General features: G+C 37.2%; 1 protein-coding gene across 4 annotated transcripts in view; it reads left to right on the top strand.

Moving 5' to 3' along the window:
- The window catches only part of WDR11 (WD repeat domain 11), a 76,980-nt gene extending 69,096 nt beyond the window's left edge, over positions 1–7,884 (top strand). For 2 of the 4 annotated variants that reach the window (XM_077823013.1, XM_077823012.1), the window contains exons 25-29: positions 788–953; positions 1,911–2,008; positions 3,614–3,759; positions 4,212–4,294; positions 5,476–7,884. In XM_077823013.1, the coding sequence (XP_077679139.1) occupies positions 788–953; positions 1,911–2,008; positions 3,614–3,759; positions 4,212–4,294; positions 5,476–5,630 (648 nt within the window). In that variant the 3' untranslated portion in view covers positions 5,631–7,884. Of the gene's footprint in view, positions 1–787; positions 954–1,494; positions 1,756–1,910; positions 2,009–3,613; positions 3,760–4,211; positions 4,295–5,475 lie in introns of those variants that run through there. The other 2 variants (XR_013346725.1, XR_013346724.1) reach the window with 2 other exon arrangements.
- The last annotated feature ends 13,566 nt before the right edge of the window (positions 7,885–21,450 follow it).

Below are 21,450 nucleotides of genomic sequence, written 5' to 3'. Positions count from 1 at the left end.
AATCACCTCAACACCCATCCTTCTTTTGGAACTCCACGTGGATCTTTCTTCAGTCAGATGACCAAACAGATACTACCCTTTGAGTTCTCTGAAAGAAAATAATCAAGCTGCTCAGATAGCTTAGTATTTGCACGGAAAAACTGCTAGTATTGGTATGCAAGTTTACAAGAAGACATAGTGGTGTCAATGACTCCTGTCAAATCTAAAAGATTTGACATGAATAAAGAGATAATATACCAACACAACCAGTGCAGCCTAAAATCAGATTTTACTAAGTATACATAATGCCTTTCATATTTCTCCATAATTTGTTAACCTATCAACTTTAAATACAGTGAATTTCAAAAAAAATGTGCTAGGTTATTGCAGGTGCCACCCTTTGGGTATCTGACCAGTTTCTTTGCTTATACAGTCTTATTTCACCCCTACTTTTTAAGTTGTTTTTCTTTCCTCCGTTGCTCTGTGAAAGACCACACAAACAGGGAAAACTGCATACGCAATTTATTGTTTCTCCTATGTAGGCCCTCTTTCTGGAAAGCACTTAAGCGTGTGCTTTAACCCTATCCCTATTCAGAGCATGTGTGCTTAAGTGGTGTCCTAAATAAGGTGCAATCTTGAATTGGGACTATAGTCAAGTTAGTATACAAACTTGAAAAAATAGATTTTTTCCTTTTATCTCTGTTACTATAACTGTTTTTTTTTTGTTTTTGTTTTTGTTTTTTTTTAAAACATCCAAACAAAAGTGGGGGGGGTTTTAAGATGATGTAATTTTATTTTTTCTCACCAGACTGACAGAGCAGTACAACTATTATTAGAGACAAATGCAGAAAACCCACATTACTACTGTGATTCACTCAAGGCATGTTTGGTCACTACGGTCACTTCATCAGGTCCTTCTCAAAGCACCATTAAACTGGTAGCAACCAACATGATAGCAAATGGAAAGCTAGCAGGTAAAATATGTGTTTTCCTTTTGTTTGTAAGCAATCAATACTGATAATTATTATGGAAATTAATACGGTTAGACAAAAAGCCTCTTTTTACAGTAAACCATATAGGGTGCTTATTTTATAGGGTTTGCAGATGTACAAAAAGCATTAGACATAATTTTAAGTACTTCAAAAGAAGGCTGAACAAGTCAGTCTATTTTTTTATTGCAAACCATATTCCAGAAATGAACCTGTTTGCAATTTATTGCTAATCCCAAAGAAGGTTGCTGTCACATTCCTAATGAAAACAAAAGCATATTTATTGGATAAAATTAAAACACACAGGTTGGAAATGAAAGGCCTTCTATATTTCAGTTTGTTTCAAACCCATTAATATATAAATAGGCTCTTAGAACTGTATCTTTGTGTTTTTCTACCTCATGTAATAGATGCTTGTTGTAAGGTGACTGGAATTTCTGAAGTCATGTGGTGGAACTACTTATGTTTATAGGTGATTAGACATTTCTTAAGCATATTACTCTGTTTTGTTAATATTTTTTTTTAGGGCCTAGGCTACTTTTTGAAAAAAAAAAGTTAAAGGATGATTTGCAGAAATCGAGCTTGTTGTTTGGTATAATTCTGTGACACCGATTAAGTCTACATGGTCCAATGATCTCCTTAGCATGTCTGTTTGAGGCAAAGAGAAGCCGAGGAGAGGTTAGAACTTTGTGGAGCATTTCTAAGCTCTGCAGATGTCATGTAAGGCAAAGGGAGAAGGTGTCGTGGATAACCTTCAGAGCTCCAAAGCTCTACAATGCATGAAGAGGTGGGTGTTAAGAACTGGAGACTTTGTGGAGCTCCTGTATCCCAAGAGGCAGCAAGTGGCCCTTTCTGAGGGGATCTCTTGCATTTAAATAGCAACTTCTTTTTTTTCCCATTAGTTAAGAGTCAAGTTTTAGGTAATCTACTTCTATTTTCCAGAGGGAGTGCAGTTGCTCAGTCTAATAGATAAAGCTGCTGATGCGTGTCGTTATTTGCAAACCTATGGAGAATGGAACCGTGCAGCCTGGCTTGCAAAAGTATGTAATTGCTCAATCCAGATTATTACCCAGATAGTACAAAGAAGCCCTGCATCAATTTTTGGCTTATTTTAAACTGCAGTGGCATTTGGTTTTGTTTATATACTGTCAATGATTCAGTTAGCTCGCAACTAAAGTACACTGATGACTTTGTTATTATATTCATTGGTTACGGTCTACATTTTTTCCCATGACCTAGTCAACAATGCCACCTGTAACTATCTCTATATCTTTTACTTAGTAGTAAAAGAAATTTTCTTTACTTCAACAGCTTGCAGAACATTGGAAATAAAATAAGTATAAATTAAACTGTGAACATAAAAGGCCTGCCTCAAGACGTATATTTATAGAGATTAGTGTGGATTTCAAGGTCCTTCAGACTTGAAGAACATTCAGTATCAATTCAGAAACATATCAATGAGAAAAGTTCTTTCCAATGCATTAAGCTATAATGTCCCAACCCTGCAACTGGATCATTGCCGGCAGACACCTTCTCCCATAGGGAGCCCCAGAAGGTCTCCCCATGGGCACAGAGGCCCACCTGCATGGATCGGATTGTAGGATTGGGGACTAACAATGGTCAAAATTCCCAGTTTTCGAGTTTGTCACCAAAGATTTGTCAAAGACATTTTAATAACCTGTTCTGATTGTTGTCTACATTTTTCTTTTGTAAAATTGTATATCCCTTATGTGATTTATTTTAATGTCTGGAAAAAATAAAATAATAAAAAGATAATAATATTTCACTTTCATGGGTGTCTATCCTAAAGTAATAAAAATTTCAATCTGTTTAGCTATTTCACTGGTAAGAGGTAAGGGAGTGGGGCAATATAGATTTTTCCCGTTTTGGTTTTTTAGATCTTCAGGAGAAGTTGACATTTCTCCCATTGTATTTAATTCCTTGACACTTTTGATTGCAGTGAATCCCGTTAGTGCAGTGGCTCTGTCTTTCCAGACTAGTGTACCCCTTTCAGGAGGCTGATTTATCTTGCGTATCTCCAAGATTCAGCTCACTTAAAAACTACTTGCTTACAAAATCAGACATAAAAATACAAAGGTGTCACAGCACACTATTACTGAAAAATTGCTTACTTTCTTAGTTTTACCATGTAATTATAAAATACATAAATTGGAATATAAATATTGTACTTACATTTCAGTGTACAGTATACAGAGCAGTATAAACAAGTCATTGTATGAAATTTTAGTTGGTACTGACTTCACAAGTGCTCTTTATGTAGCCGGTTGTAAAACTAGGCAAATATCTAGATGAGTTGATGTACCCCCTGGAAGACTTCTGCATACCGTCAGGGGTACGTGTAATGGAATGCATAGCAAGCAAGCCTGATTTCCTATGTCAAGGTTTAAGTAATCTGAGAACTTTTTTGTGTTTCTCATTTTCCTCATTATTACCATTCTAGGGACCAGTGAATTTGGGAAGTGGTAACTTGAGAGAAACTCTGAGTAAGAATCTGCTGAGTTGTAATGAAGTTACAATCAGATAAAATCATGTAGTAAACTTGTACATGGCTTGTCATGGAAATGTTTTCTTTAGTTATATAGCAGTTGTTGCATTCAGACTTGGGTCTTCTTTATCTCCCAAAGGTTCGTTTGAATTCAGAGGAGTGTGCTGATGTCTTGAAACGTTGGGTTGATCACCTTTGCTCTCCCCAAGTTAACCAGAAATCCAAGGCCATCCTTGTCCTCTTATCGCTAGGATGTTTTACAAGAGTTGCAGAGATGCTGCACAGGTAGAACTGAATGAGCACATTCTCTACACTGCTTTGTCCAAAATTGTCAGCTGAACGTATAATCAGGAAATGTGTGTTTTTCTGTGAACTTCTTACATTTAATTCATTTTTTGAACAATTCATTCTGTTTTATTTAGTTGACAGTTACTTCAACAGCATGTCATCCTTGTCTATGTGCTTGTACTGATGCTTTTTCTGTAATTTCAAGGGAACATGTTGGCATTTTAAATTTTCAGCAGCTTTTAAAGGTGCCAGCATCTAAACAAGTGCTAACATTTTATAACAGCTGTTACTCAGAGCTAGTAAATTGAACCTTGTCCTTTCAAAACTTTAGCATCAAAGATCAACTCATTGAATACTCTTGAATTATAGAGTTAGGTAAGCCAGATCAAAATGGTTTGAACTTTTAAATCTTCCTGTCCTAACAGTTTGTTTGTTTTTCTTTTCAACAGCATGAGGTATTTTGATAGAGCTGCCTTATTTGTTGAGGTGTGTCTGAAGTATGGCACAATTGAAGTTAATGAAGATACAAATATCCTTTTCCAAAAGACATACGGTGAATGTATATGTGTGTGTGTGTATATCTATAGATATAAAAAAATCAGCTAGTCTGTACAGGAAAAGAAACTCCTAATAATTATGTCCCCCAGGGTGTGTACTGCACTTCTTGAAGGAACAACAGAATAAGAAAATGCGTGGAGAGAAAATATACACCCAAATCATAATACCAGGCTCTTCCTGTATTCTGTTAAATCAGTGGCACTGGGAAACAAACAAGGGAGCAAGAATAAGAGCAAACCTATGGATGCTACTACCTAAATTCACACCTTTAAATTTGGGAATGGAGAAGGGAGCAGATGGCAGAGTGTTGATGCTGATGGAACTTGGGCTAAATTGCTGGTTACTGCTGGGCACATAGCGAGGTTGAGCTAGCTAGGCTAATAAGGCAGTTATCTTTTTAAAAATTGTACGCCACAGTGTACATTGAATTTCAGGTCTTTTGGCACACTCCCCTGCACTGTGTGCTGGTAAGAATATTTTTTTTTCCTTTACTAAAAGGATCATCAGTTTTGAGCTTGTAAGAATTATGTAAGTTATAAATCGAAGTGTAGTGTGAGATGAAAGCTTAACAATAAAAAATCCACCTGAGAACTTGTTTCTTCCAGTGTATACTTCTGCTAACGTGTTGAATCTTGAAAATTGTAGCCATTATAAAGATTTTTATTTACATGAATTTTGGGATGACCTGGGTGCTCCCAGCTGACAAAGCCACAAGTGAGTCCTATAGATCATCCCAAATTATTTTATTGCCAATATCTTGCAGTCTGTTTGCTAAAAATGGGATCTGTGTACCATAAGAAAACTCAAATATGTCCAGACAAGATATTAAATTTTGTATTGTTGTATCTGGGTGTTCAAATTAATTTCCATAGATCCTCATCAAAATTTTGCTGTTTTTAATTTGCTGCCATTAGACGATCTGGAAAAATGGTGCTGAGCAGCTATTTGTAAATCATTTGCATTAGGACTTTTGCCTTAATTTGTGCTTAGAGGTTATATTTAGATGATATTTGGTATCTTGTTCCAGAAGTGAACAAGTGATTAACAGCAGTGTTCAGCATTTCCTGCTTAGACAGGGGTTGGTATAAGAGAAGCCTGGTTCTGAGCCTTCTCCATTATCTCTCACTTCTGTTTTCCTTAACCGTCATTTACATAAACTAATCCATGTAGTGTTTGCGGATTATGCCAGAAGTTTGAAGACCTTGGGTTTTAAACAGGGTGCTATTCTGTTTGCTTCAAAAGCAGGAGCATCTGGTAAAGATTTATTGAATGAGCTTAAACAACCTGAAGACGAAGTGACTGAAGAGTGACAACTTCGTCTGTCATAAAAATATAAGATTTCCATCCGATGGGGTATTTGTTAGTTACATTTCCAAGGTTAATGAGATTCCATTGTATGAAAATATCCTTTCTCTTGGACCATTACATTAGGGATCATATATATAGGATGTTTCATTTGGACGAGACTTTTTTTAAAAGATGTATGTGGAGACAATGATAAGAACTAGTTAAGACAGAATTTATTTTTTAAGTTATCTCAGATTTTTTTTTAATTATCCTCACTTCTGAGAAGAGGCATAGAAACATCTGAAAAATCATAGAACTGGAAATGCTTTTAACTTTTTGATCCTAGGCACAGAGATCAAGGTTCCAGAATTTGCTAAAAGATTTGTTAAATTTGAGGGAGGGCTACTTTTACTTTTTTAAGAGATCTTTATAGACATTTGGAATTGATCATAGGTGAGTTTATGTGCATATATTATGGATTTTGTACATTAATAAGAAAAATTAGTCAAGGAATAAATGTAAATCACAAAAACATGCAGTGGTTTTCTTGCTATGAAAACCATAATTTTTGCCCAAGCCCCATAATTATTTTGGCTAAGTGCAGCGTGTTTTGACATTCTCGAAGTGAGCTGTGCATATTACCTTTGAAAACTTTAAGGACAAGAAATCTTTAAAAAGTACTTACAAAATTCTCCTTTTTAACTTTTCAAAACCCATCAAAAAGTGTTTTCTTCAGCGCATTAGTGTGGTTATAATTTTTAAGGCATTCCATTCCATATTATTTTAAATGTGAACCTCCTCCATGCCTTAAGGACTAAATGCTGCCATGCACTGTACTGTTCAGTTCTTAAGATTAAAAGGAGAGGAAAAGATCCTACCACACAAGCTGCAGGGCAGGATCTCTCCACAGCATTCAAGATCACTAGGAGAAAGGGCTGCTAACACGCATGCTCTTGCGCCTCTTCTGTGGTTCAGGAGCTATTGTGGCGTAGTTCGCTGTTGAATGTGCTGCCATCATCAGTTGGTAGAGAAAGCATTTTACGGAATAACGAAGTATAGACTTCAGTATGTCATTCCCTACCTTACTGTGAGGAGGGATCCCCTGGTTGACAGGACTTAGCGTAACAGATAATGCCTCTGGCAGCATCTCTGCTCCTGATTGCTGTGCCAGCCATACAGTATTTGAGCCTCAGCATAGGGTAGTTTCCAGAACATCCTAGCTGCTTGTTTGACCGTGTTCTTTGCATTACTGTTGCTTGTGGCAAACATATCTATTTTACGATTGCATGGATTAAGAAGCATTTTACAAGAAGTCTGCTGAAATATGATTTGCCTGGATTGTGACACTGGACTCACAAAATGAAGGTAAAGGATACTGAAACTATGTCAGTTAAGGAACCGTTAATCACTTAAAATTAAGTTACTGTCACTAACTAATTTAATAGGTGATGCTGTAAAGAAGCAAAGCACTTAAATCTTCAGAGTGGTAGCTCAGCAGTTGTTTTGACTTCATGCATTACACCTTAAAAGTAACAGAACATAAAATTTCCCCAGGTCTCCATATTTGTTTACATCTCTAACTCCAGAAACGTTTTTAACTGTAAGCCAAAGTGGCATGTATGATAAAATTTCAATACATGGTGGGTTTTATATAAATAGAAAAACATTTCTATAAACAGGAAACTGAATGTTTTAACTATAACGTATCTGACTTCTTCCTGCCACATGTTCCACATACCATAATGTACATTCCTTTAGTGTATTATAAACCAAGTACATATAATTATGTTAGCTTTGAAAAATATATACAATAAAATTTGCCTTAAGCATTTATTTTGCCTGACTCATAGTTGAAAAAAAGTTAATGTAACTACTAAGGATTAAATTCTGGCACCTTTACTTACACTGAGTATATCCAGAATTACTCATGTTCTTTTCAGTGTGAGTAAGCATATCAGAATCTGTCCTTAGGCAAATCCTTATAGGCATTTCTCAGTAAGTCTCTGAAAAAATTCTGCATATGCTTTAGTGTACAGTTTGAATTTTAAATCTGTGATTTCATGTTATGAAAAAAAACTTATTGAAAAGGCCTTCCTCCTACTGGATGTGTTTCTGTGTGCTTCGTTTTTAAGTATGAAGGTTGTACATCTTGCACAGGGTTACCTGATTTTTGTTATCTTTATGCACAAATTATGGACAGTGTAAAAGTCATTCCTAAAATCCATTTGGATATGAACACAGTCACAGAATGTAATTAAAAAATATTCTGACAACCACTGTGGTGTGTTTGATTTAATTCAAAAATATTGCAATCACTATACTTAGCCGAACGCTGCCTGTATCTCCTTTTTCTTTTTCGGTTAAAATTACAGTAGGACACACCCCATCCACTCAAAACCTTAAAGGCATGGAAAGAAGTTAGGGGAAAGACATGTGTATCCCTTTACACCTTTCTGTTGTCTACACTGCAGTAACACACTCAAACACTCCATAAGGCTTTCACTTCCATCTCCCACCAATATCAGAAAGCATTATGTACCTCAGCTTCCTCAAAATTTGCACTCTAACGTGAAAGCTTAATGATGACTATGTGCCTTGATATCGATTATATCAACAGATCAGCACATCTGGCTGTCACACATTTTATGCATTTGCTGTAACACTCTGAGGTCTCTGTCACTAAGCTCCTAGTCTCTTCTTTCCGAGCTCAGAGAACTTTTGTCTAGGTTTCAGGGGTATTGAGGGAAGGACTCTCACTCTGGTGTGCTGTGTGTCGCCCTTACAAGTGAGTGACAGCATTCCGAACACAGCAGATTCTTTGTCAAATTAAAAATCGTTGAGTTAATTTTGGTGAACAAACTTGCCATTATGGCTTAAATACTGTAAAATACGTTGTGGACTGATATTCCTGATGTGTAACTGAGATTCTAGAATCAGTACAGCAAAATGTGGCCAAAGGACAGGTCCTAGAGCATGTGAGATTTCTTGCAAAATGGTACAAATAAAAGTGAGATTGTCCAATCAAATAACTGCCAAAATGGGTGATTTTTAAACTCTTGTTTTTTGTATCTTGTTTCTTGTATTTCTTTTATTATCAAACCTCCATGAAGAATTTCAAATGGTGTTTGCTATCTATATTCTGTGTGTTTGGTTTTTGTCATTTCATTGAAACTTTTACAAAATAAAGATTTAAAGCACCCATCAAAACAGAACTCTCTAACACAGCCTTAAGTATGATGCTGCTGCACCATAGTAACAGTGAAGAAACATATAGGAATTAAGTTTGCAAACAAATATGCTCCATAATTCTTTGAATATCTATATAACTAGCAGCTTTTTTATATCAAATCAAGCTTGCTGTTGGTTTTCTGAACGCGTGCCCTTTGCCAGTTTTGAAATTTACTTCAGAAGGACCAAAACCCCTGCCTCTAATTAAGGAGTCTGACCAAGCTGTTTGAGTGTCTTGATGGGGAGCCTGCAATATTCACTTTTTAGAACACAAGTAGACTTACAGTAGTGATCCCTTCTTTCTCACCCATTGAAGACAGCCTTTAGTCTCATTGGATGAAAAGTTGTCTGTTTTTTTAGCTCTTTGAATTACTTGTATATGACTCTACATAACCAAATAAGCTTTTTTAAATTTGTGCAGCTGTTGTCTGAAGCTCATTCAGTCCCAGCTACCGTTCTCGGAATCAGAGAAGAGTTTGCATAAATGTTGGGGGACAGCTGTAGTAAGATTTTAATTTGAAACTATGTTCTTTGATCGCCTGATCCTGTGATAAAACAAATGAAGTTCAAACTATTTAAAAAATGGCTCCTACATCAATGATAACATTCTTGTTTTAAGATTAAATGAAATGTCCAGAGTGTACTCTTTAACAACTGTGTTTTAATATAAGCAAGCCTTTAGAGTTGCATTATAAAATATTATGTTGCAATAGAGGTAGTCTGTGTAAATTGACAATTAATTACATGAATTAAGTGTCTAAAATTGGGTAGGCATCTGAAATACTTTGATGTGTATACTACATATATATTTGATGGGCATATATCTATGGAAAATGACAAACTGTTAGCATGTATAGCAGAACAAAAATGATTAGTACTATATTGCAAATGAATCATTAAATTTATTGAAATTTAAAACATCTTTGAGAGTGTGCCAATTTAGAGACTTTGCAACCAGATAAAGACATATTATTGTACATCAAGAAAATCCAATCCAGGATGATGATGTGATCAATGCCTGAGTAACTAGTCTAGGATCTTAGTTGTTTTTGCAGGAGCTGACCCTGGGGACAGGGAGAAGGGAACATTCATGACCCTTGAACAATGAATTTGTTTAGTTTGGATGATCACTAGCTGAAGCTAAATGCAATTCAGTAAGGATTCAGCTAGCAATTGATTTGGAGCGTAAAAGAATAATTACAATCTGGCAAAGACTTAATGTTTTGGGTTTGTTTGTTTTTTTAACAAATGCTTATCTTTAAACTAGAATTCAGGAGAATACTGTTACTAGAATGAGTCCTGCTTGAGAATGGAATCCTTTAAGGAGTCTGGAATGGAAGGTAATCAATCTTATGGCACCCATGTATCATGGAGCACCTATGAACTCATATCAAGGCACTAAATGCTTTTTAGTCTGATATGAGCAACAGTTATTCCATTTTTAGCTCAGCCAGAAGGCAAAGTGCCACCTATTTAAGCACCTATTTAAGCAGAAAAGAACTAAGGCACAGAAGAAAACTGTTTGCATGCCAGCACTTTTAAATGTGGTCTAGTTTGCTGTTCGGTTTCTTGATACTGCTGTATGCACAAATTATATTTTTTATCCAAAGAATTTTCCATATTTTTATGATGTAATAATGTGTGAGGAAGACATGTCTGTATCTGATGAAAGCATCAAAACCTCGGTTATCACATACAAACCAGAAACTACTAAATCTATTAAATTTAGCTTCATTGGAGCTCATCTGTAGCTGTCATATATCAACAATTTAATTTCTGAAGTGGATAATTTCAGTTAATATATCTAATAAAATAAAAAAGATATTTCCATTTTCTTTTAAAGACATAGGGCAATCTTAAACTTTGGGATACTCCACCAAGTTATAACTGATGAGAGTCCTGTTTACTGGAACACTTCATAAGAGACTGGACAAAATTCTGACAAACATTACTCTTGGGAGCAATCCAGCACTGGTAGAAGGATGACAAATGAGCTAACAGCTCTTTTTCTATCGCTATGATTGTTCACCCATACAGCACATCCAATTCACAGTGTAAACGTTGTGTGTTGAGCAAGTGCAAAAATTGCAGTATGCAGATCCGGAAGAATTTTGCCTTTATTTGTCTACTGGATCAGAGTAACAAAGCAAGAAGCCTTCTTAATGAAAACATTGCTTATTTGCATGCATGATCAAGTTGACCAAAAACAACGATATGGAGAGAATTAAAGTCCAAGACTAAGGTGGTTGTTTTTTTTTTTTAAAATGTCTGTCTTTTATGGGTATGCATACTGAGTTTTGAATAGATGCTTGTATCAGTTATCAAAATGAAAGAGCTCTTCCAATTTATTTATACATGATCTCCAAAAACAAGTGTATCTTAGTCTAACTATTTAAGAAAGTTCATTTACTTTTAGAGTGGGTTCTATGAGCTGCTATAGCAGTGAGTTCTAACTGGCTCTAGGTGTGAGATGTGAGAAAGTGAGGTTCTTCAAGTGATTGCTCATGTCTGCTCCAAGAGGTGATTCGAATTAGGTGTGTACGCGCCTAACTGGAATGGACATGAGCAACACATCTTGAAGAACAACAGTTACAAGAAGGTTAGTAACCGTTTTTTCTTCGAGTGATTGCTCATGTCCATTCCAATTAGGCACGCACACATCTAATTGGGAATCACCTATTGGAATGAACATGAGCAACACATCTCAAAGAACAACAGTTACGAGAAGGTTAGTAACCGTTTTGTTGATTGAGTGATTGTCTTTAAGTTTTCATGGATGTTTCTCCTTTGCTCCTCCTCTAGCCCCTCCTGAGTTTGATTTTTGTTTATATAGGTCACAAGTGACACTATACTATGAGAAGATAGAAAGCACTCATGTACTTGACTGATGTTTGATATCTTCTGCCCTTAATGTTTCATGTCTTTTCAACTGTAGTTTACTCTAGGCAATGTAACTTAATTCACATATGCAGGGCCGTCCTTAGCGGGGTGCGGAGCCTGGGACAAATCACCCCACACCGGCTTGGGGGCCCCACTCTGCATCAGCGACTGGGCTGGTGGGATGGATCTGGCCTGGTTCTGGGTTGCAGTTGCAGCAGCCAGGACCCCAGGCACGCGGGGAGCAGCACCCCCCAAGCTCCTACTTCCGATGCCTATGTCTTCTGGGACCAACTGCACCGGCTAATTGCACAGGCCCTGAGCAGTCACCCTGATTCGGCCTACCCAAGGGACTGCTCTGCACATATGGGTAGAGATGACACCCAAAGTCTGCACCCAGAAACAAATTTCCCCAAATTTAAGGAGGTGATTGGATCCAGGGTTTTTGTTCAGGCCCTCACCCTTCACGAGGAGTCACTTCTTATTCCAGTGGTATTAGCGTTGCATCTCCAAATGCAATGGATGGAAAACTATTTTTGCTTTGCTTTGCATCAGATGGCTTCTACAGTTCAGTGAAATCCACTTAAAATGAACTTGGATATAGCAAAACTCCAGTTATTAGTGAAGTAGGATGATTCTCTTCAATGCATTTAATAGGACTTTCTACTTAAATTGAAATTTCCCTGCATTGCACTATAAATGGCTTCCACCGGGCTAATCCCTTTGGAATATATTTACATTTTGTCTTTATGGAAAAAAATAACAAATGTCCAATAACTAGGACTCATTTATGCTTTTGAGGATCAATTTAATTACATCAGGGAAAGCCTCTTAGCAATCTACTGTTCTTCAAGCTTTGGGACAGATTGTGAAACTTTTGCTCACACTAAGTAGCACCTTTCTCCACAGTAGTTTCTTTTACATCAGCATAAGTTATTCAGTAGGAGTAACCTGGTCATATGTTCCCTGTCAATACAGGTGAATAAGGAACTGTGAAATATAAGCAGAGGTAAGGAAAGTTAATTTACAGGACTAATAATCAAGTTGGGTTTGTTAAGGTCCCAGTCCTTCAAAGACTTTCATATATTTAACTTTATTCACTGGGACTACTAATGCTTTTAATTAAATGTGTCTTTGCATAATCCTGGCCTAAATGAGATCATTGGTAACGTAAAAGCGTGACCCTCGTGAAGACATTATGGAAAGGGGAAACAATTACACAGTTAAGGAGACCAAAAGGCTGTAAAAGATGCCACAGGTAATTTGTTGGCAAAAGAGAGAAATGATGCTACAAATAAAAATGGACTTTTCCCTGTCTGTTCAGAAAGGACAGTTGGGAGCAGATGCCAAATATTAGAATGAATTTCCCAGTAGAAGTAGTACTGAAGCAAATCAGTTAAAGGATCAGAAGGTACAGTGGTTAATTAAACTGGGGCAAAAAACAGAAAATCCTTTTGATGCTCTTAGGTACTGTCAGGAGAAAAAAAAAGGCAAAATATTTTAAAATACTAAACCAAAAACCAAAAGAACATTGTAAATGAACACTAATGAATAGACTCTGAAGGGATACTTGCATGTACTTAAGGGCGAAAGCTTAGCTTTTTTTTTTTTTTTTAAATCATAAATTTAAGATACAATTCCATGGAACTGGGTCCTATTAAACAGTCCTCTTTGAAATGTGCTAAAGCATGGGAACCAAAAAGACAACTGACTAAAAGCAGTCAAACTTAATCAATCTATTTTCATTGTCCAAAAAGAAACAGCAAAAATAGTGAAAAGTAAAATAAATTCTTTAAAACTTTATTTCAGATTTAGTCCCCAGTGCTGCAATTGTCTGCATGTGGGTACATGGCAGTGCCAGAGAGCCCAGCCCTATTGAAGTCAACGGGGCACCCTGCTGGCAAAACATCCCCACACAGTGAATTAGAGTCCGTTAATTACTGTATCTACGATGGCAAGAGAACCACAGGAAAGGCCTTAAAAATGTGAAGTTGGAAGGAAACTCCTGTTTGGGGAAACTTAAAAATGCACATTTGAAAAAATGTTCTTTTGTTTGGAAAGCACCTAGGGTATTTCACAACAGAAATAGTACCAGTAGAAATAAACAGGCTCATTTATGGTGTTTCCCTTCATGATCCTGGGTCCTTCCTTTTTCATTTTCCAGTATGTGCCGTATGTATGAACACAAAAGTTTGTTCTTTATCTGAACGATGCCAGTATCTTCATCTTGGGCTTGTCCTACGTTGTTAACATGCCAAAATTTTGAAAGGGTTTAAATACCTACCTTTTAAGGTGTCTATTTGATACTAGAAAAGGGTATTCTAGATTCTAAAGCCTAAGCAAGGGCTTCAACGCTTTTAATATCCTAGGGTGAGATTTTCTAAAGCGATTTAGGGGATTTAGATATACATCTTCCCTTAATTTTAAGGGAAGATGTACGTCTAAATTCCCTAAATTGATCTGAAATCTCATCCCTAAATTCTCTAACGGACAACCCAGCTACTGCAAATACAGGGTATTTTTGACTTGTTTGTCTTGCTATACCTCTGCAAAATATTTTCCTGCTATGCTGTTTTCCTCTAAAGCATTAAACAGTGCCAGATTCAAGATGCAGAACTTGATAGGTTTAACCAGACTGGATACAGTCCATCTTCCTATTTCGGAAGGGTGATCCAAAGACAGATTCTGCCTGTTTTATTCTACCTGGCTTTTGACAAGAACTTAGTATGTCTGCTTCATTTCAAGAGACTCTACAAAAGTACATTCTGACAATTGAGAGGAAAATTATTAATTTCTATATTGTAAATCTTGACAAAAGCAAAAAATACGAAGGGAGGTTGGTGCAGGATGGACACAACCTGTTTTTTAAGAAATAAGTATCAAAATGTGAATGGTCCCTGTATTCTATAATAGAGAACCCTGATTCTTCCAGTGTGATATAGTACAATGCTGTTCCTTCAATCCATAGCAGTGAATTAAGCTGTAATGAAATAAAATGAGCGGATAATTTAAATGTAAATACTGAAAAGGGCCAAATATAGCATATTACTGTAGGTTATAGGACAGTGTGTATTAATGATACATTATAATTGATACCACATTCTTCTGAAAAAAGATAAGGAGTACTTGTGGCACCTTAGAGACTAACAAATTTATTTGAGCATAAGCTTTCCTGAGCTACAGCTCACTTTTGGTTATCATCCGATACAGAACAGAAAAGGGTACAATCTTTTATCCCGTCACTTGTCTGGCATTGTATTCAGAATGTCATAAGCTTATCCTAATTGAAGCCTTCAGAATGTGTCTTCATTGAATTTAATTCTGATTTTTATAATGGATTTTTTTTAAACACTTCTAATGGCTTTCTGGCTTAGGCAATACCAATTGGAGAAAAGGAAAAAAATAAATATTGAAGGGGCGAAACAACTGTCATATCCAATAGGCAATAACCAACATAAACTTTTAGGGGGTAAATAGTCGCTGTCCTAAATATAGGGAATATAAAGGTCAATTCCAATAGCTACGTCCAAGATCTTGGGTCAACTGGAGTCATGATGTCAGTGAGTGAATTTTCATTATTTTCAAAGGATATTTGGTCCTAATTTTTTTATTTACTGGAACAAAGGATCAATACCTGGCCTTGGAGCAAAAGTTGGAGGGACAGGAGGGATTGTAAAGTGTCCATAATTGGCAGGTAGGTGGGAATGACTTGAGATTACAGGGTCTAATGCTAGAAATATAGTGTGTGTTGGCTGTAAAAGTTTCAAAACTAATGTTACCCAGAGTTTTTAGAACTCACAGCAGAGGTAATTTAACTGTTTCTTGTTAAGCATTGTTAGGAATAAATTAATGGGGGCACAGCTTGTTTGATAAATTATTGACACAAGCAAGAGGCTTTTATTTAAAACTTTTTTATTAGGTTTTAAGCATTGTGTGTATACACATGCTGTAGCAGTAGGTTTAGAGCATTTTAAATATTTGTAGTTATTTGAAAAGTTTGAAATGGTTTTGAGGAATTAGAAGCCAGGCTTTTGGGGGCCCTCCCTTTTGTTTAGCTACTGGGGAATTTAGGTGTTAAATTTTTGATCAGAGGAAAGGTTTTTTTTGGACTGCTCTAAAGCAAATTGCTTTGCCTAATTTTTATAGCTAATTTTAAACAAAGCACATAACATATAGTGACTCCCTAATGTGTTATCAATTTTTTTACTTTCAGCAAATAATAATCTCTCTTATTATTAAAGCATTTCTAGTCATAATAATAATGAAACTTACATGTCAAAGGTGACAGAGGTGCTCAAGACCAAGGTCAGCCGTCCAAACATTCCTTTCATTCTTACAATACATTCACTTTTTTGTTTTATTCTCCCATTCTGATAGCAGAACTCCAAACATGTAGTTATTTGGCCTTTCCTCTCAGGGCCTAAGATTTTCCTAGCTATGTGATGTTTGGTTTTCAGCTGGAAGTGGCTGAATACACAAGATGGCTGACTGCAGCACTATCAAATTCCGGGGTACACGCAGAAATGTCAAATTCTGGGGTAACACGGGCACAGTGACAACAGCAATGATATTTCGAATAGTTTAATTTTTCAAATGGTTTAATCAACCTCAGTTAAAGGTTTTGGTTTTTATGAGTCAAGTACCATAAGATGAAGGTGTGTTTATTCTATTTCATAGGTGCCTTTTTCTTCATTTGGCAAATAACATTTTCTTATTTCAATGTAATTTCCCTATAAGTTTGATACCCTCCATTTCCACAGCTGTTTTACAGAGAGTTATTCAGAGTGCTAGCATCCTGCATGGTTGAAACCAGGTGCCAAAAAGGGGCTTTTAAAGAAAAAAGTGATCTTGTTGACATTTTATTTTCTCTGTACCGCAACAGGAGATGGTGTCATGCTATATTAGACTAGTCTAGCTTCTGGTTCCCTTACAAGTGCTAATAAAAAGCCACAAACAACATATTTTAGTTGACAGTAATTCTGATGATGGTTTGTTTTTCCAGAGCAATCATTGTCTCAGATGCCTTTTTCATAGTCTAGAGGTAGAATGCAAAGAACATACATTATTATTCATTTTTATTATACACTGGACTTGAGGGGAATGTTTCATATTCATAATTATCACATCATTAAGCTCCTTATCTGAATCTGAAATAGAAGGCAACCCACTTTCTGCATATCTGTCTCCCATGAGTAAACTTTTCCATTGCCCAGACCATGCCATACCAATGGGTAATTGTTGAGAGATCATTTTGTTTCCAGCATGGCAAGACCAATCTTGTTGCTATTCATAGAATCATAGACTATCAGGGTTGGAAGGGACCTCAGGAGGTCATCTAGTCCAACCCCCTGCTCAAAGCAGGACCAATCCCCAACTAAACCCTCCCATTATTAATACTACAGGTGTAAGATCACTTGACTGCAGTCTAGAGGTAGGATCATTTCCTGGGTACTCTGATAATATAGCTATTGGGGCATCTGGGAGATTAGAGGAAGTTATCAAACACGCTTGCTCTCTTCACAGCAGCCAATACTTACAAATGTTTGGCTATGCCCATTAAATACACACAGAATCTCCACACGCTCTAGCACTTCCCCAAACCAGTTTTATAGACGCATCAGAATCTAGTGGAGTGTGCCACCAGAACAGGATTTTCTAAGAGTTTTCCCTAGTTGCTCTCCATATTGAGGATGATGATCCTGTATTTGTGCCTGTGCTTTCTCTGAAATTTCCTTCCTCACATCTGTCTGCCATCTAGTTTTTTACCTTTTAGTTTGTCACTCGCAGTGTTGTATACAAGCAGGAAATTAATCCTGTGTTGTGTGACTTAGCCTCCACTGTTGTGTGCAGTGTTGTAGCTGTGTTGGTCCCAGGATATTAGCGAGACATGGTGGATGAGGTAATACCTTTTACAGGACCAACTTCGTTTCCCCAGCTGCCAGCAGAAATCTGCTTCTGGGTGGGGAGGGGGAGCGGATTCCTGTCTGTAGCTGGGGAAACAAAGTTTGTCCAATAAATGGTATTACTCACCCACCTTGTCTCTAGCTTCCACTAGCATTTCAGATGGCTCTGTTAATACATTCCTGATTATGCAGTTGTGTCTCATAATATCTTACTTGTGGGTATTGATAAAAATGTAGTGCTCAATGTCTAAATTAAAATTGAATCTCATGGAAGAGTATAAAATGGTTCTCTTTAAACAATTGTTTTATTCAAATTCTTGCCTCCCTCCCTCCCCATACTCCAAAATATGTTGGATTTTGCTTCAGTTATATGTTTGTGTTAAGTGGGGTCACAACTGAAGAAAAATGACATTTGCTTTATACTTTACATTTTAACATGGAACTAATGTGCCAATTATATAGAAAAACTGGTCTGAATTCTTTTGAAGTGAACAAGACCACTAATGAATTTACCACTGGGCACGTGCCTGTTTTAATAGAAGCCAATGTGTATCAGAGTTTTGATTTAACCTATTTATTACACTTTTTAATAGCAATACAGACTTTTAATGAAGAGATTGCTGGTAACATTTCCTGAACTCCCACAATTCACCAGAGTGAAACTGAAATCCCAAGGCTTAACTGTGAAGAGCCAGTCTGCTTCATATGGTCTTCACTCTTGAGGATATATTTATATTAATAAGTATTTCACAGAGACACATTTTGCAGAGAATACACTCTGCAACTGAATAGTTCTGTCACTATGGGGTTTGCAACAAGGTACTCTAGATCCAGAGGTGAAAGTAAGCTGGTCCGATCCGGTACGGCATACTGGGAAGAGCCAGTACGCTGTGCCGGACCAGACCGGCTTCCCCAGGGCACGGGGGCCCTTTAAAGGGCAGGGGGCTCCCTGCAGCAACGGAGCCCAGGGTAGTGGCAGCAGGGCTCTGGTGATGATTTAAATGGCCAGGGGCTCTGGCCGCTGCGGGAAGCCCCAGGCCCTTTAAAGTGCCGCTGGAGCCAAGCTGCCGGAGCCCTGGGGTAGCAGTGGCAGGGCTCCAGTGTACCCCAGGGCTCCGGTGGTGATTTAAAGGGCCTGGAGCTTCACTGCGGTAGCAGCGGCCAGAGTCCCAGGCCCTTTAAATTGTCCCTGAGCCTCGGGTCTCCCAGCCGCCTCCGCAGCTGGTACCTCCGGACTGATTTAAAGGCCCTGGGGCTCACAGCCAGAGCCCCATGCCCTTTAAATCGGGATTTAAAGGGCCTGGGTATTTAAAGGCCCTGCTTCTTCCGGTTGAGGCCACACCCCCTATTCAGGACTCCGAGTACCGGTATGTTACTTTCCTTTAAGTTACTTTGACCCCTGTCTAGATCTCAATTATGAATAATGTTGTCATGGTGATAATGTAGTCATTCGTCTTAGAGATGAGAAGCCAGATTTTCTTTGCTGAAGTAAGTGGACCATATTATATAACTTCCTTGGTTTTTCATCTTTGGCAGCAAATCCACTTGACTGAATTTTGGTGCTTATTGACCTGAGCCCTGTTGTTCTTTCCAAAGGGAAAGTAATTTCTTTCTTTCTTTTCTAATTTCTTTCCAAAGGGTCAAGTTTGTAGGTCAGTCATCCAATTAAACACACCACTTCAGCAATTTTATGTCAACAGGAATGCCAGGTACATATATTTAGCCAATTTAATAATGTGATATCTCAACTGAATATAAATTAGGGTGTTATTGCCTTGGCCATTTTTGACTCACTGGCTAATTTCATTTGCTAAGTGGGTCCAGTTACCATTTTATTTTGAAGTTAGAATTCCCTTACCTATTCCATTTATTAAAATGGTCACCAATTAAAAAGTTAATACTGGTACTTAAAGTGTGATTGTTTACCCTAAAGTCCACACCCTAATTATCTTAACATCCTTTATACATAAGCCAGGAAATAGAAGAGCTTGGTCCAAAATATTTCAGAGCTGCCTTATGTTATTGATTACAGTGTTAAAAATGTACAGTTTTTTTTAAGGCTCGATCAGCCCAAACTATGTTTATCTTCCACAAAGCAGAAGCCCTAGAACCTTTGTTTTTTAATGGGGGAAGGGCAGGTGTGTATTTCAGGGAGGACAGGAAGTTCCATGGGGAGGTATACACACCCCAGTAAGAATTGTTTTATAATCTGGCACTTCATGTTCTAAAATTACTCCTGGTCAAATCTGTGCTTTATGTACAAAACACACCCCAACTATATTTATGGAAGTGCAAATCCTAGAGACCCTAGAGACAGGCAAATGACTGAGTTACTGAAAGATGCTGTTGCAGTAGAAGAGTTTTTGATTTATGTTTTTGCCAAGGAATTGGCAGCCTCCATAAGGTCAAGGCTGAATAAATTCTTGGACGGCTCATTTGTGCATTCCTAACACTTAAGCAAATTATTGCAATCTCTGATGCCAGTTTTTCAGAATACCCTTTTTTAAAAATTCTGAATATTGTGTGAATTAAAAACAACTTCTCAGTTACAAAATGTCATGTACCTAGGTATTCAAAGCCTCCACAAGAACCAATAAAAATGTCTACTAATGGTATTTTTTCCAGTTAATTCTGATTTTCGTTTTCTTTTGTGCTCTTTGGTTGTGTATTTACTTTGCTCCTTAAAGGAAAAAAGCATAAAATAGAAAATGTCTCATTTAGATGGTGACTTAAACTTTTATCCCAGACTCTCCATGTGTGAGTTAAAGATTCCAAGACACTTTTCAGAATCAGTGGGTGACCCTGGTCTTTTGACTAGTACTCCAGCTCTCAGTCAGTTCCAATGTGCACAGTTATGAACTGCTGCTGAATTCATAATAGCTGCCATATTTATCTACATAACCATTGCTCAAATTTGATCCAATGTATTGGATACTATTAATCCTCAGTGTAAATCTGTCAGTCTAATGACCAGGGATGAATTTGGACATTCTTTTTAAAGCACCTGTGGAACAGTTTGAGCATGAATGCAGGTGATGGCTTGTATTCTAAACTTCAGTTATCAAATACATAGACTTCCAAGAAACACAGGTGGATTTATTCCTACATCTTTCCAAGGCAGAGGCGTGCCATACAATTTACATCATCTAGGTTTTTCAAATGAGACTTTTCAGTCTTAGTCTCTTATTTGCTCTGTGCTACTTTACAATTCCCTTTGGGGCTTTTGTTAAAAATAGAGATTAGCTCAATATCCTTGCCTCCACAGCCCCAGAAATATTCTTGTTCTATATTCTAGGTAGTTGGGTACTTTCTGTCTCAGAAGGAGGTATGGCCGGAGTGCCAAATGGGAACTTCATGGAGATACCAGGAAAGACATATGCCCATGGTTTGTAAAGCTATTTCGGAGCTTTGGAGATAGAAAGAACAGTTTAAATGTAAAATATTAAAAGTTTTTATAAAACCCAGTTGCATTAGATAAAACTTTGCAAACAGGTCATCATAACAAACCTTGAACCTTTCCTCCAGAGTTCGGACACCAGGTAGCTGTGACTTAGAAAGGGATTCTGGGTAATGTTATGCAAATATGAATTCAGCAACTCTATTCCCCTTTCTACGTTCAGTACTGCCAAAAGTAGCTTTGTAACTGGAGAAGGGTTCTGAATATTTGTAAGTCAACATAAATTCAAGTTGACTTTTCAAGGATGAGACAATCTTTTCTATTAATCATAAACATATTTTATGGCTTCTGGATTTTTTTTTTAAATCAGTCCTTCTAACACTATAAATCAGTGTTTTCTGATTAGTGTTCATCAGTTCCTAGCACCTCTCCCTACTA

This window comes from Eretmochelys imbricata, chromosome 7 (genome assembly GCF_965152235.1).
Source record: "Eretmochelys imbricata isolate rEreImb1 chromosome 7, rEreImb1.hap1, whole genome shotgun sequence".
NCBI lineage: Eukaryota > Metazoa > Chordata > Testudines > Cheloniidae > Eretmochelys > Eretmochelys imbricata.
This window is presented reverse-complemented; position numbering and strand designations above follow the sequence as displayed.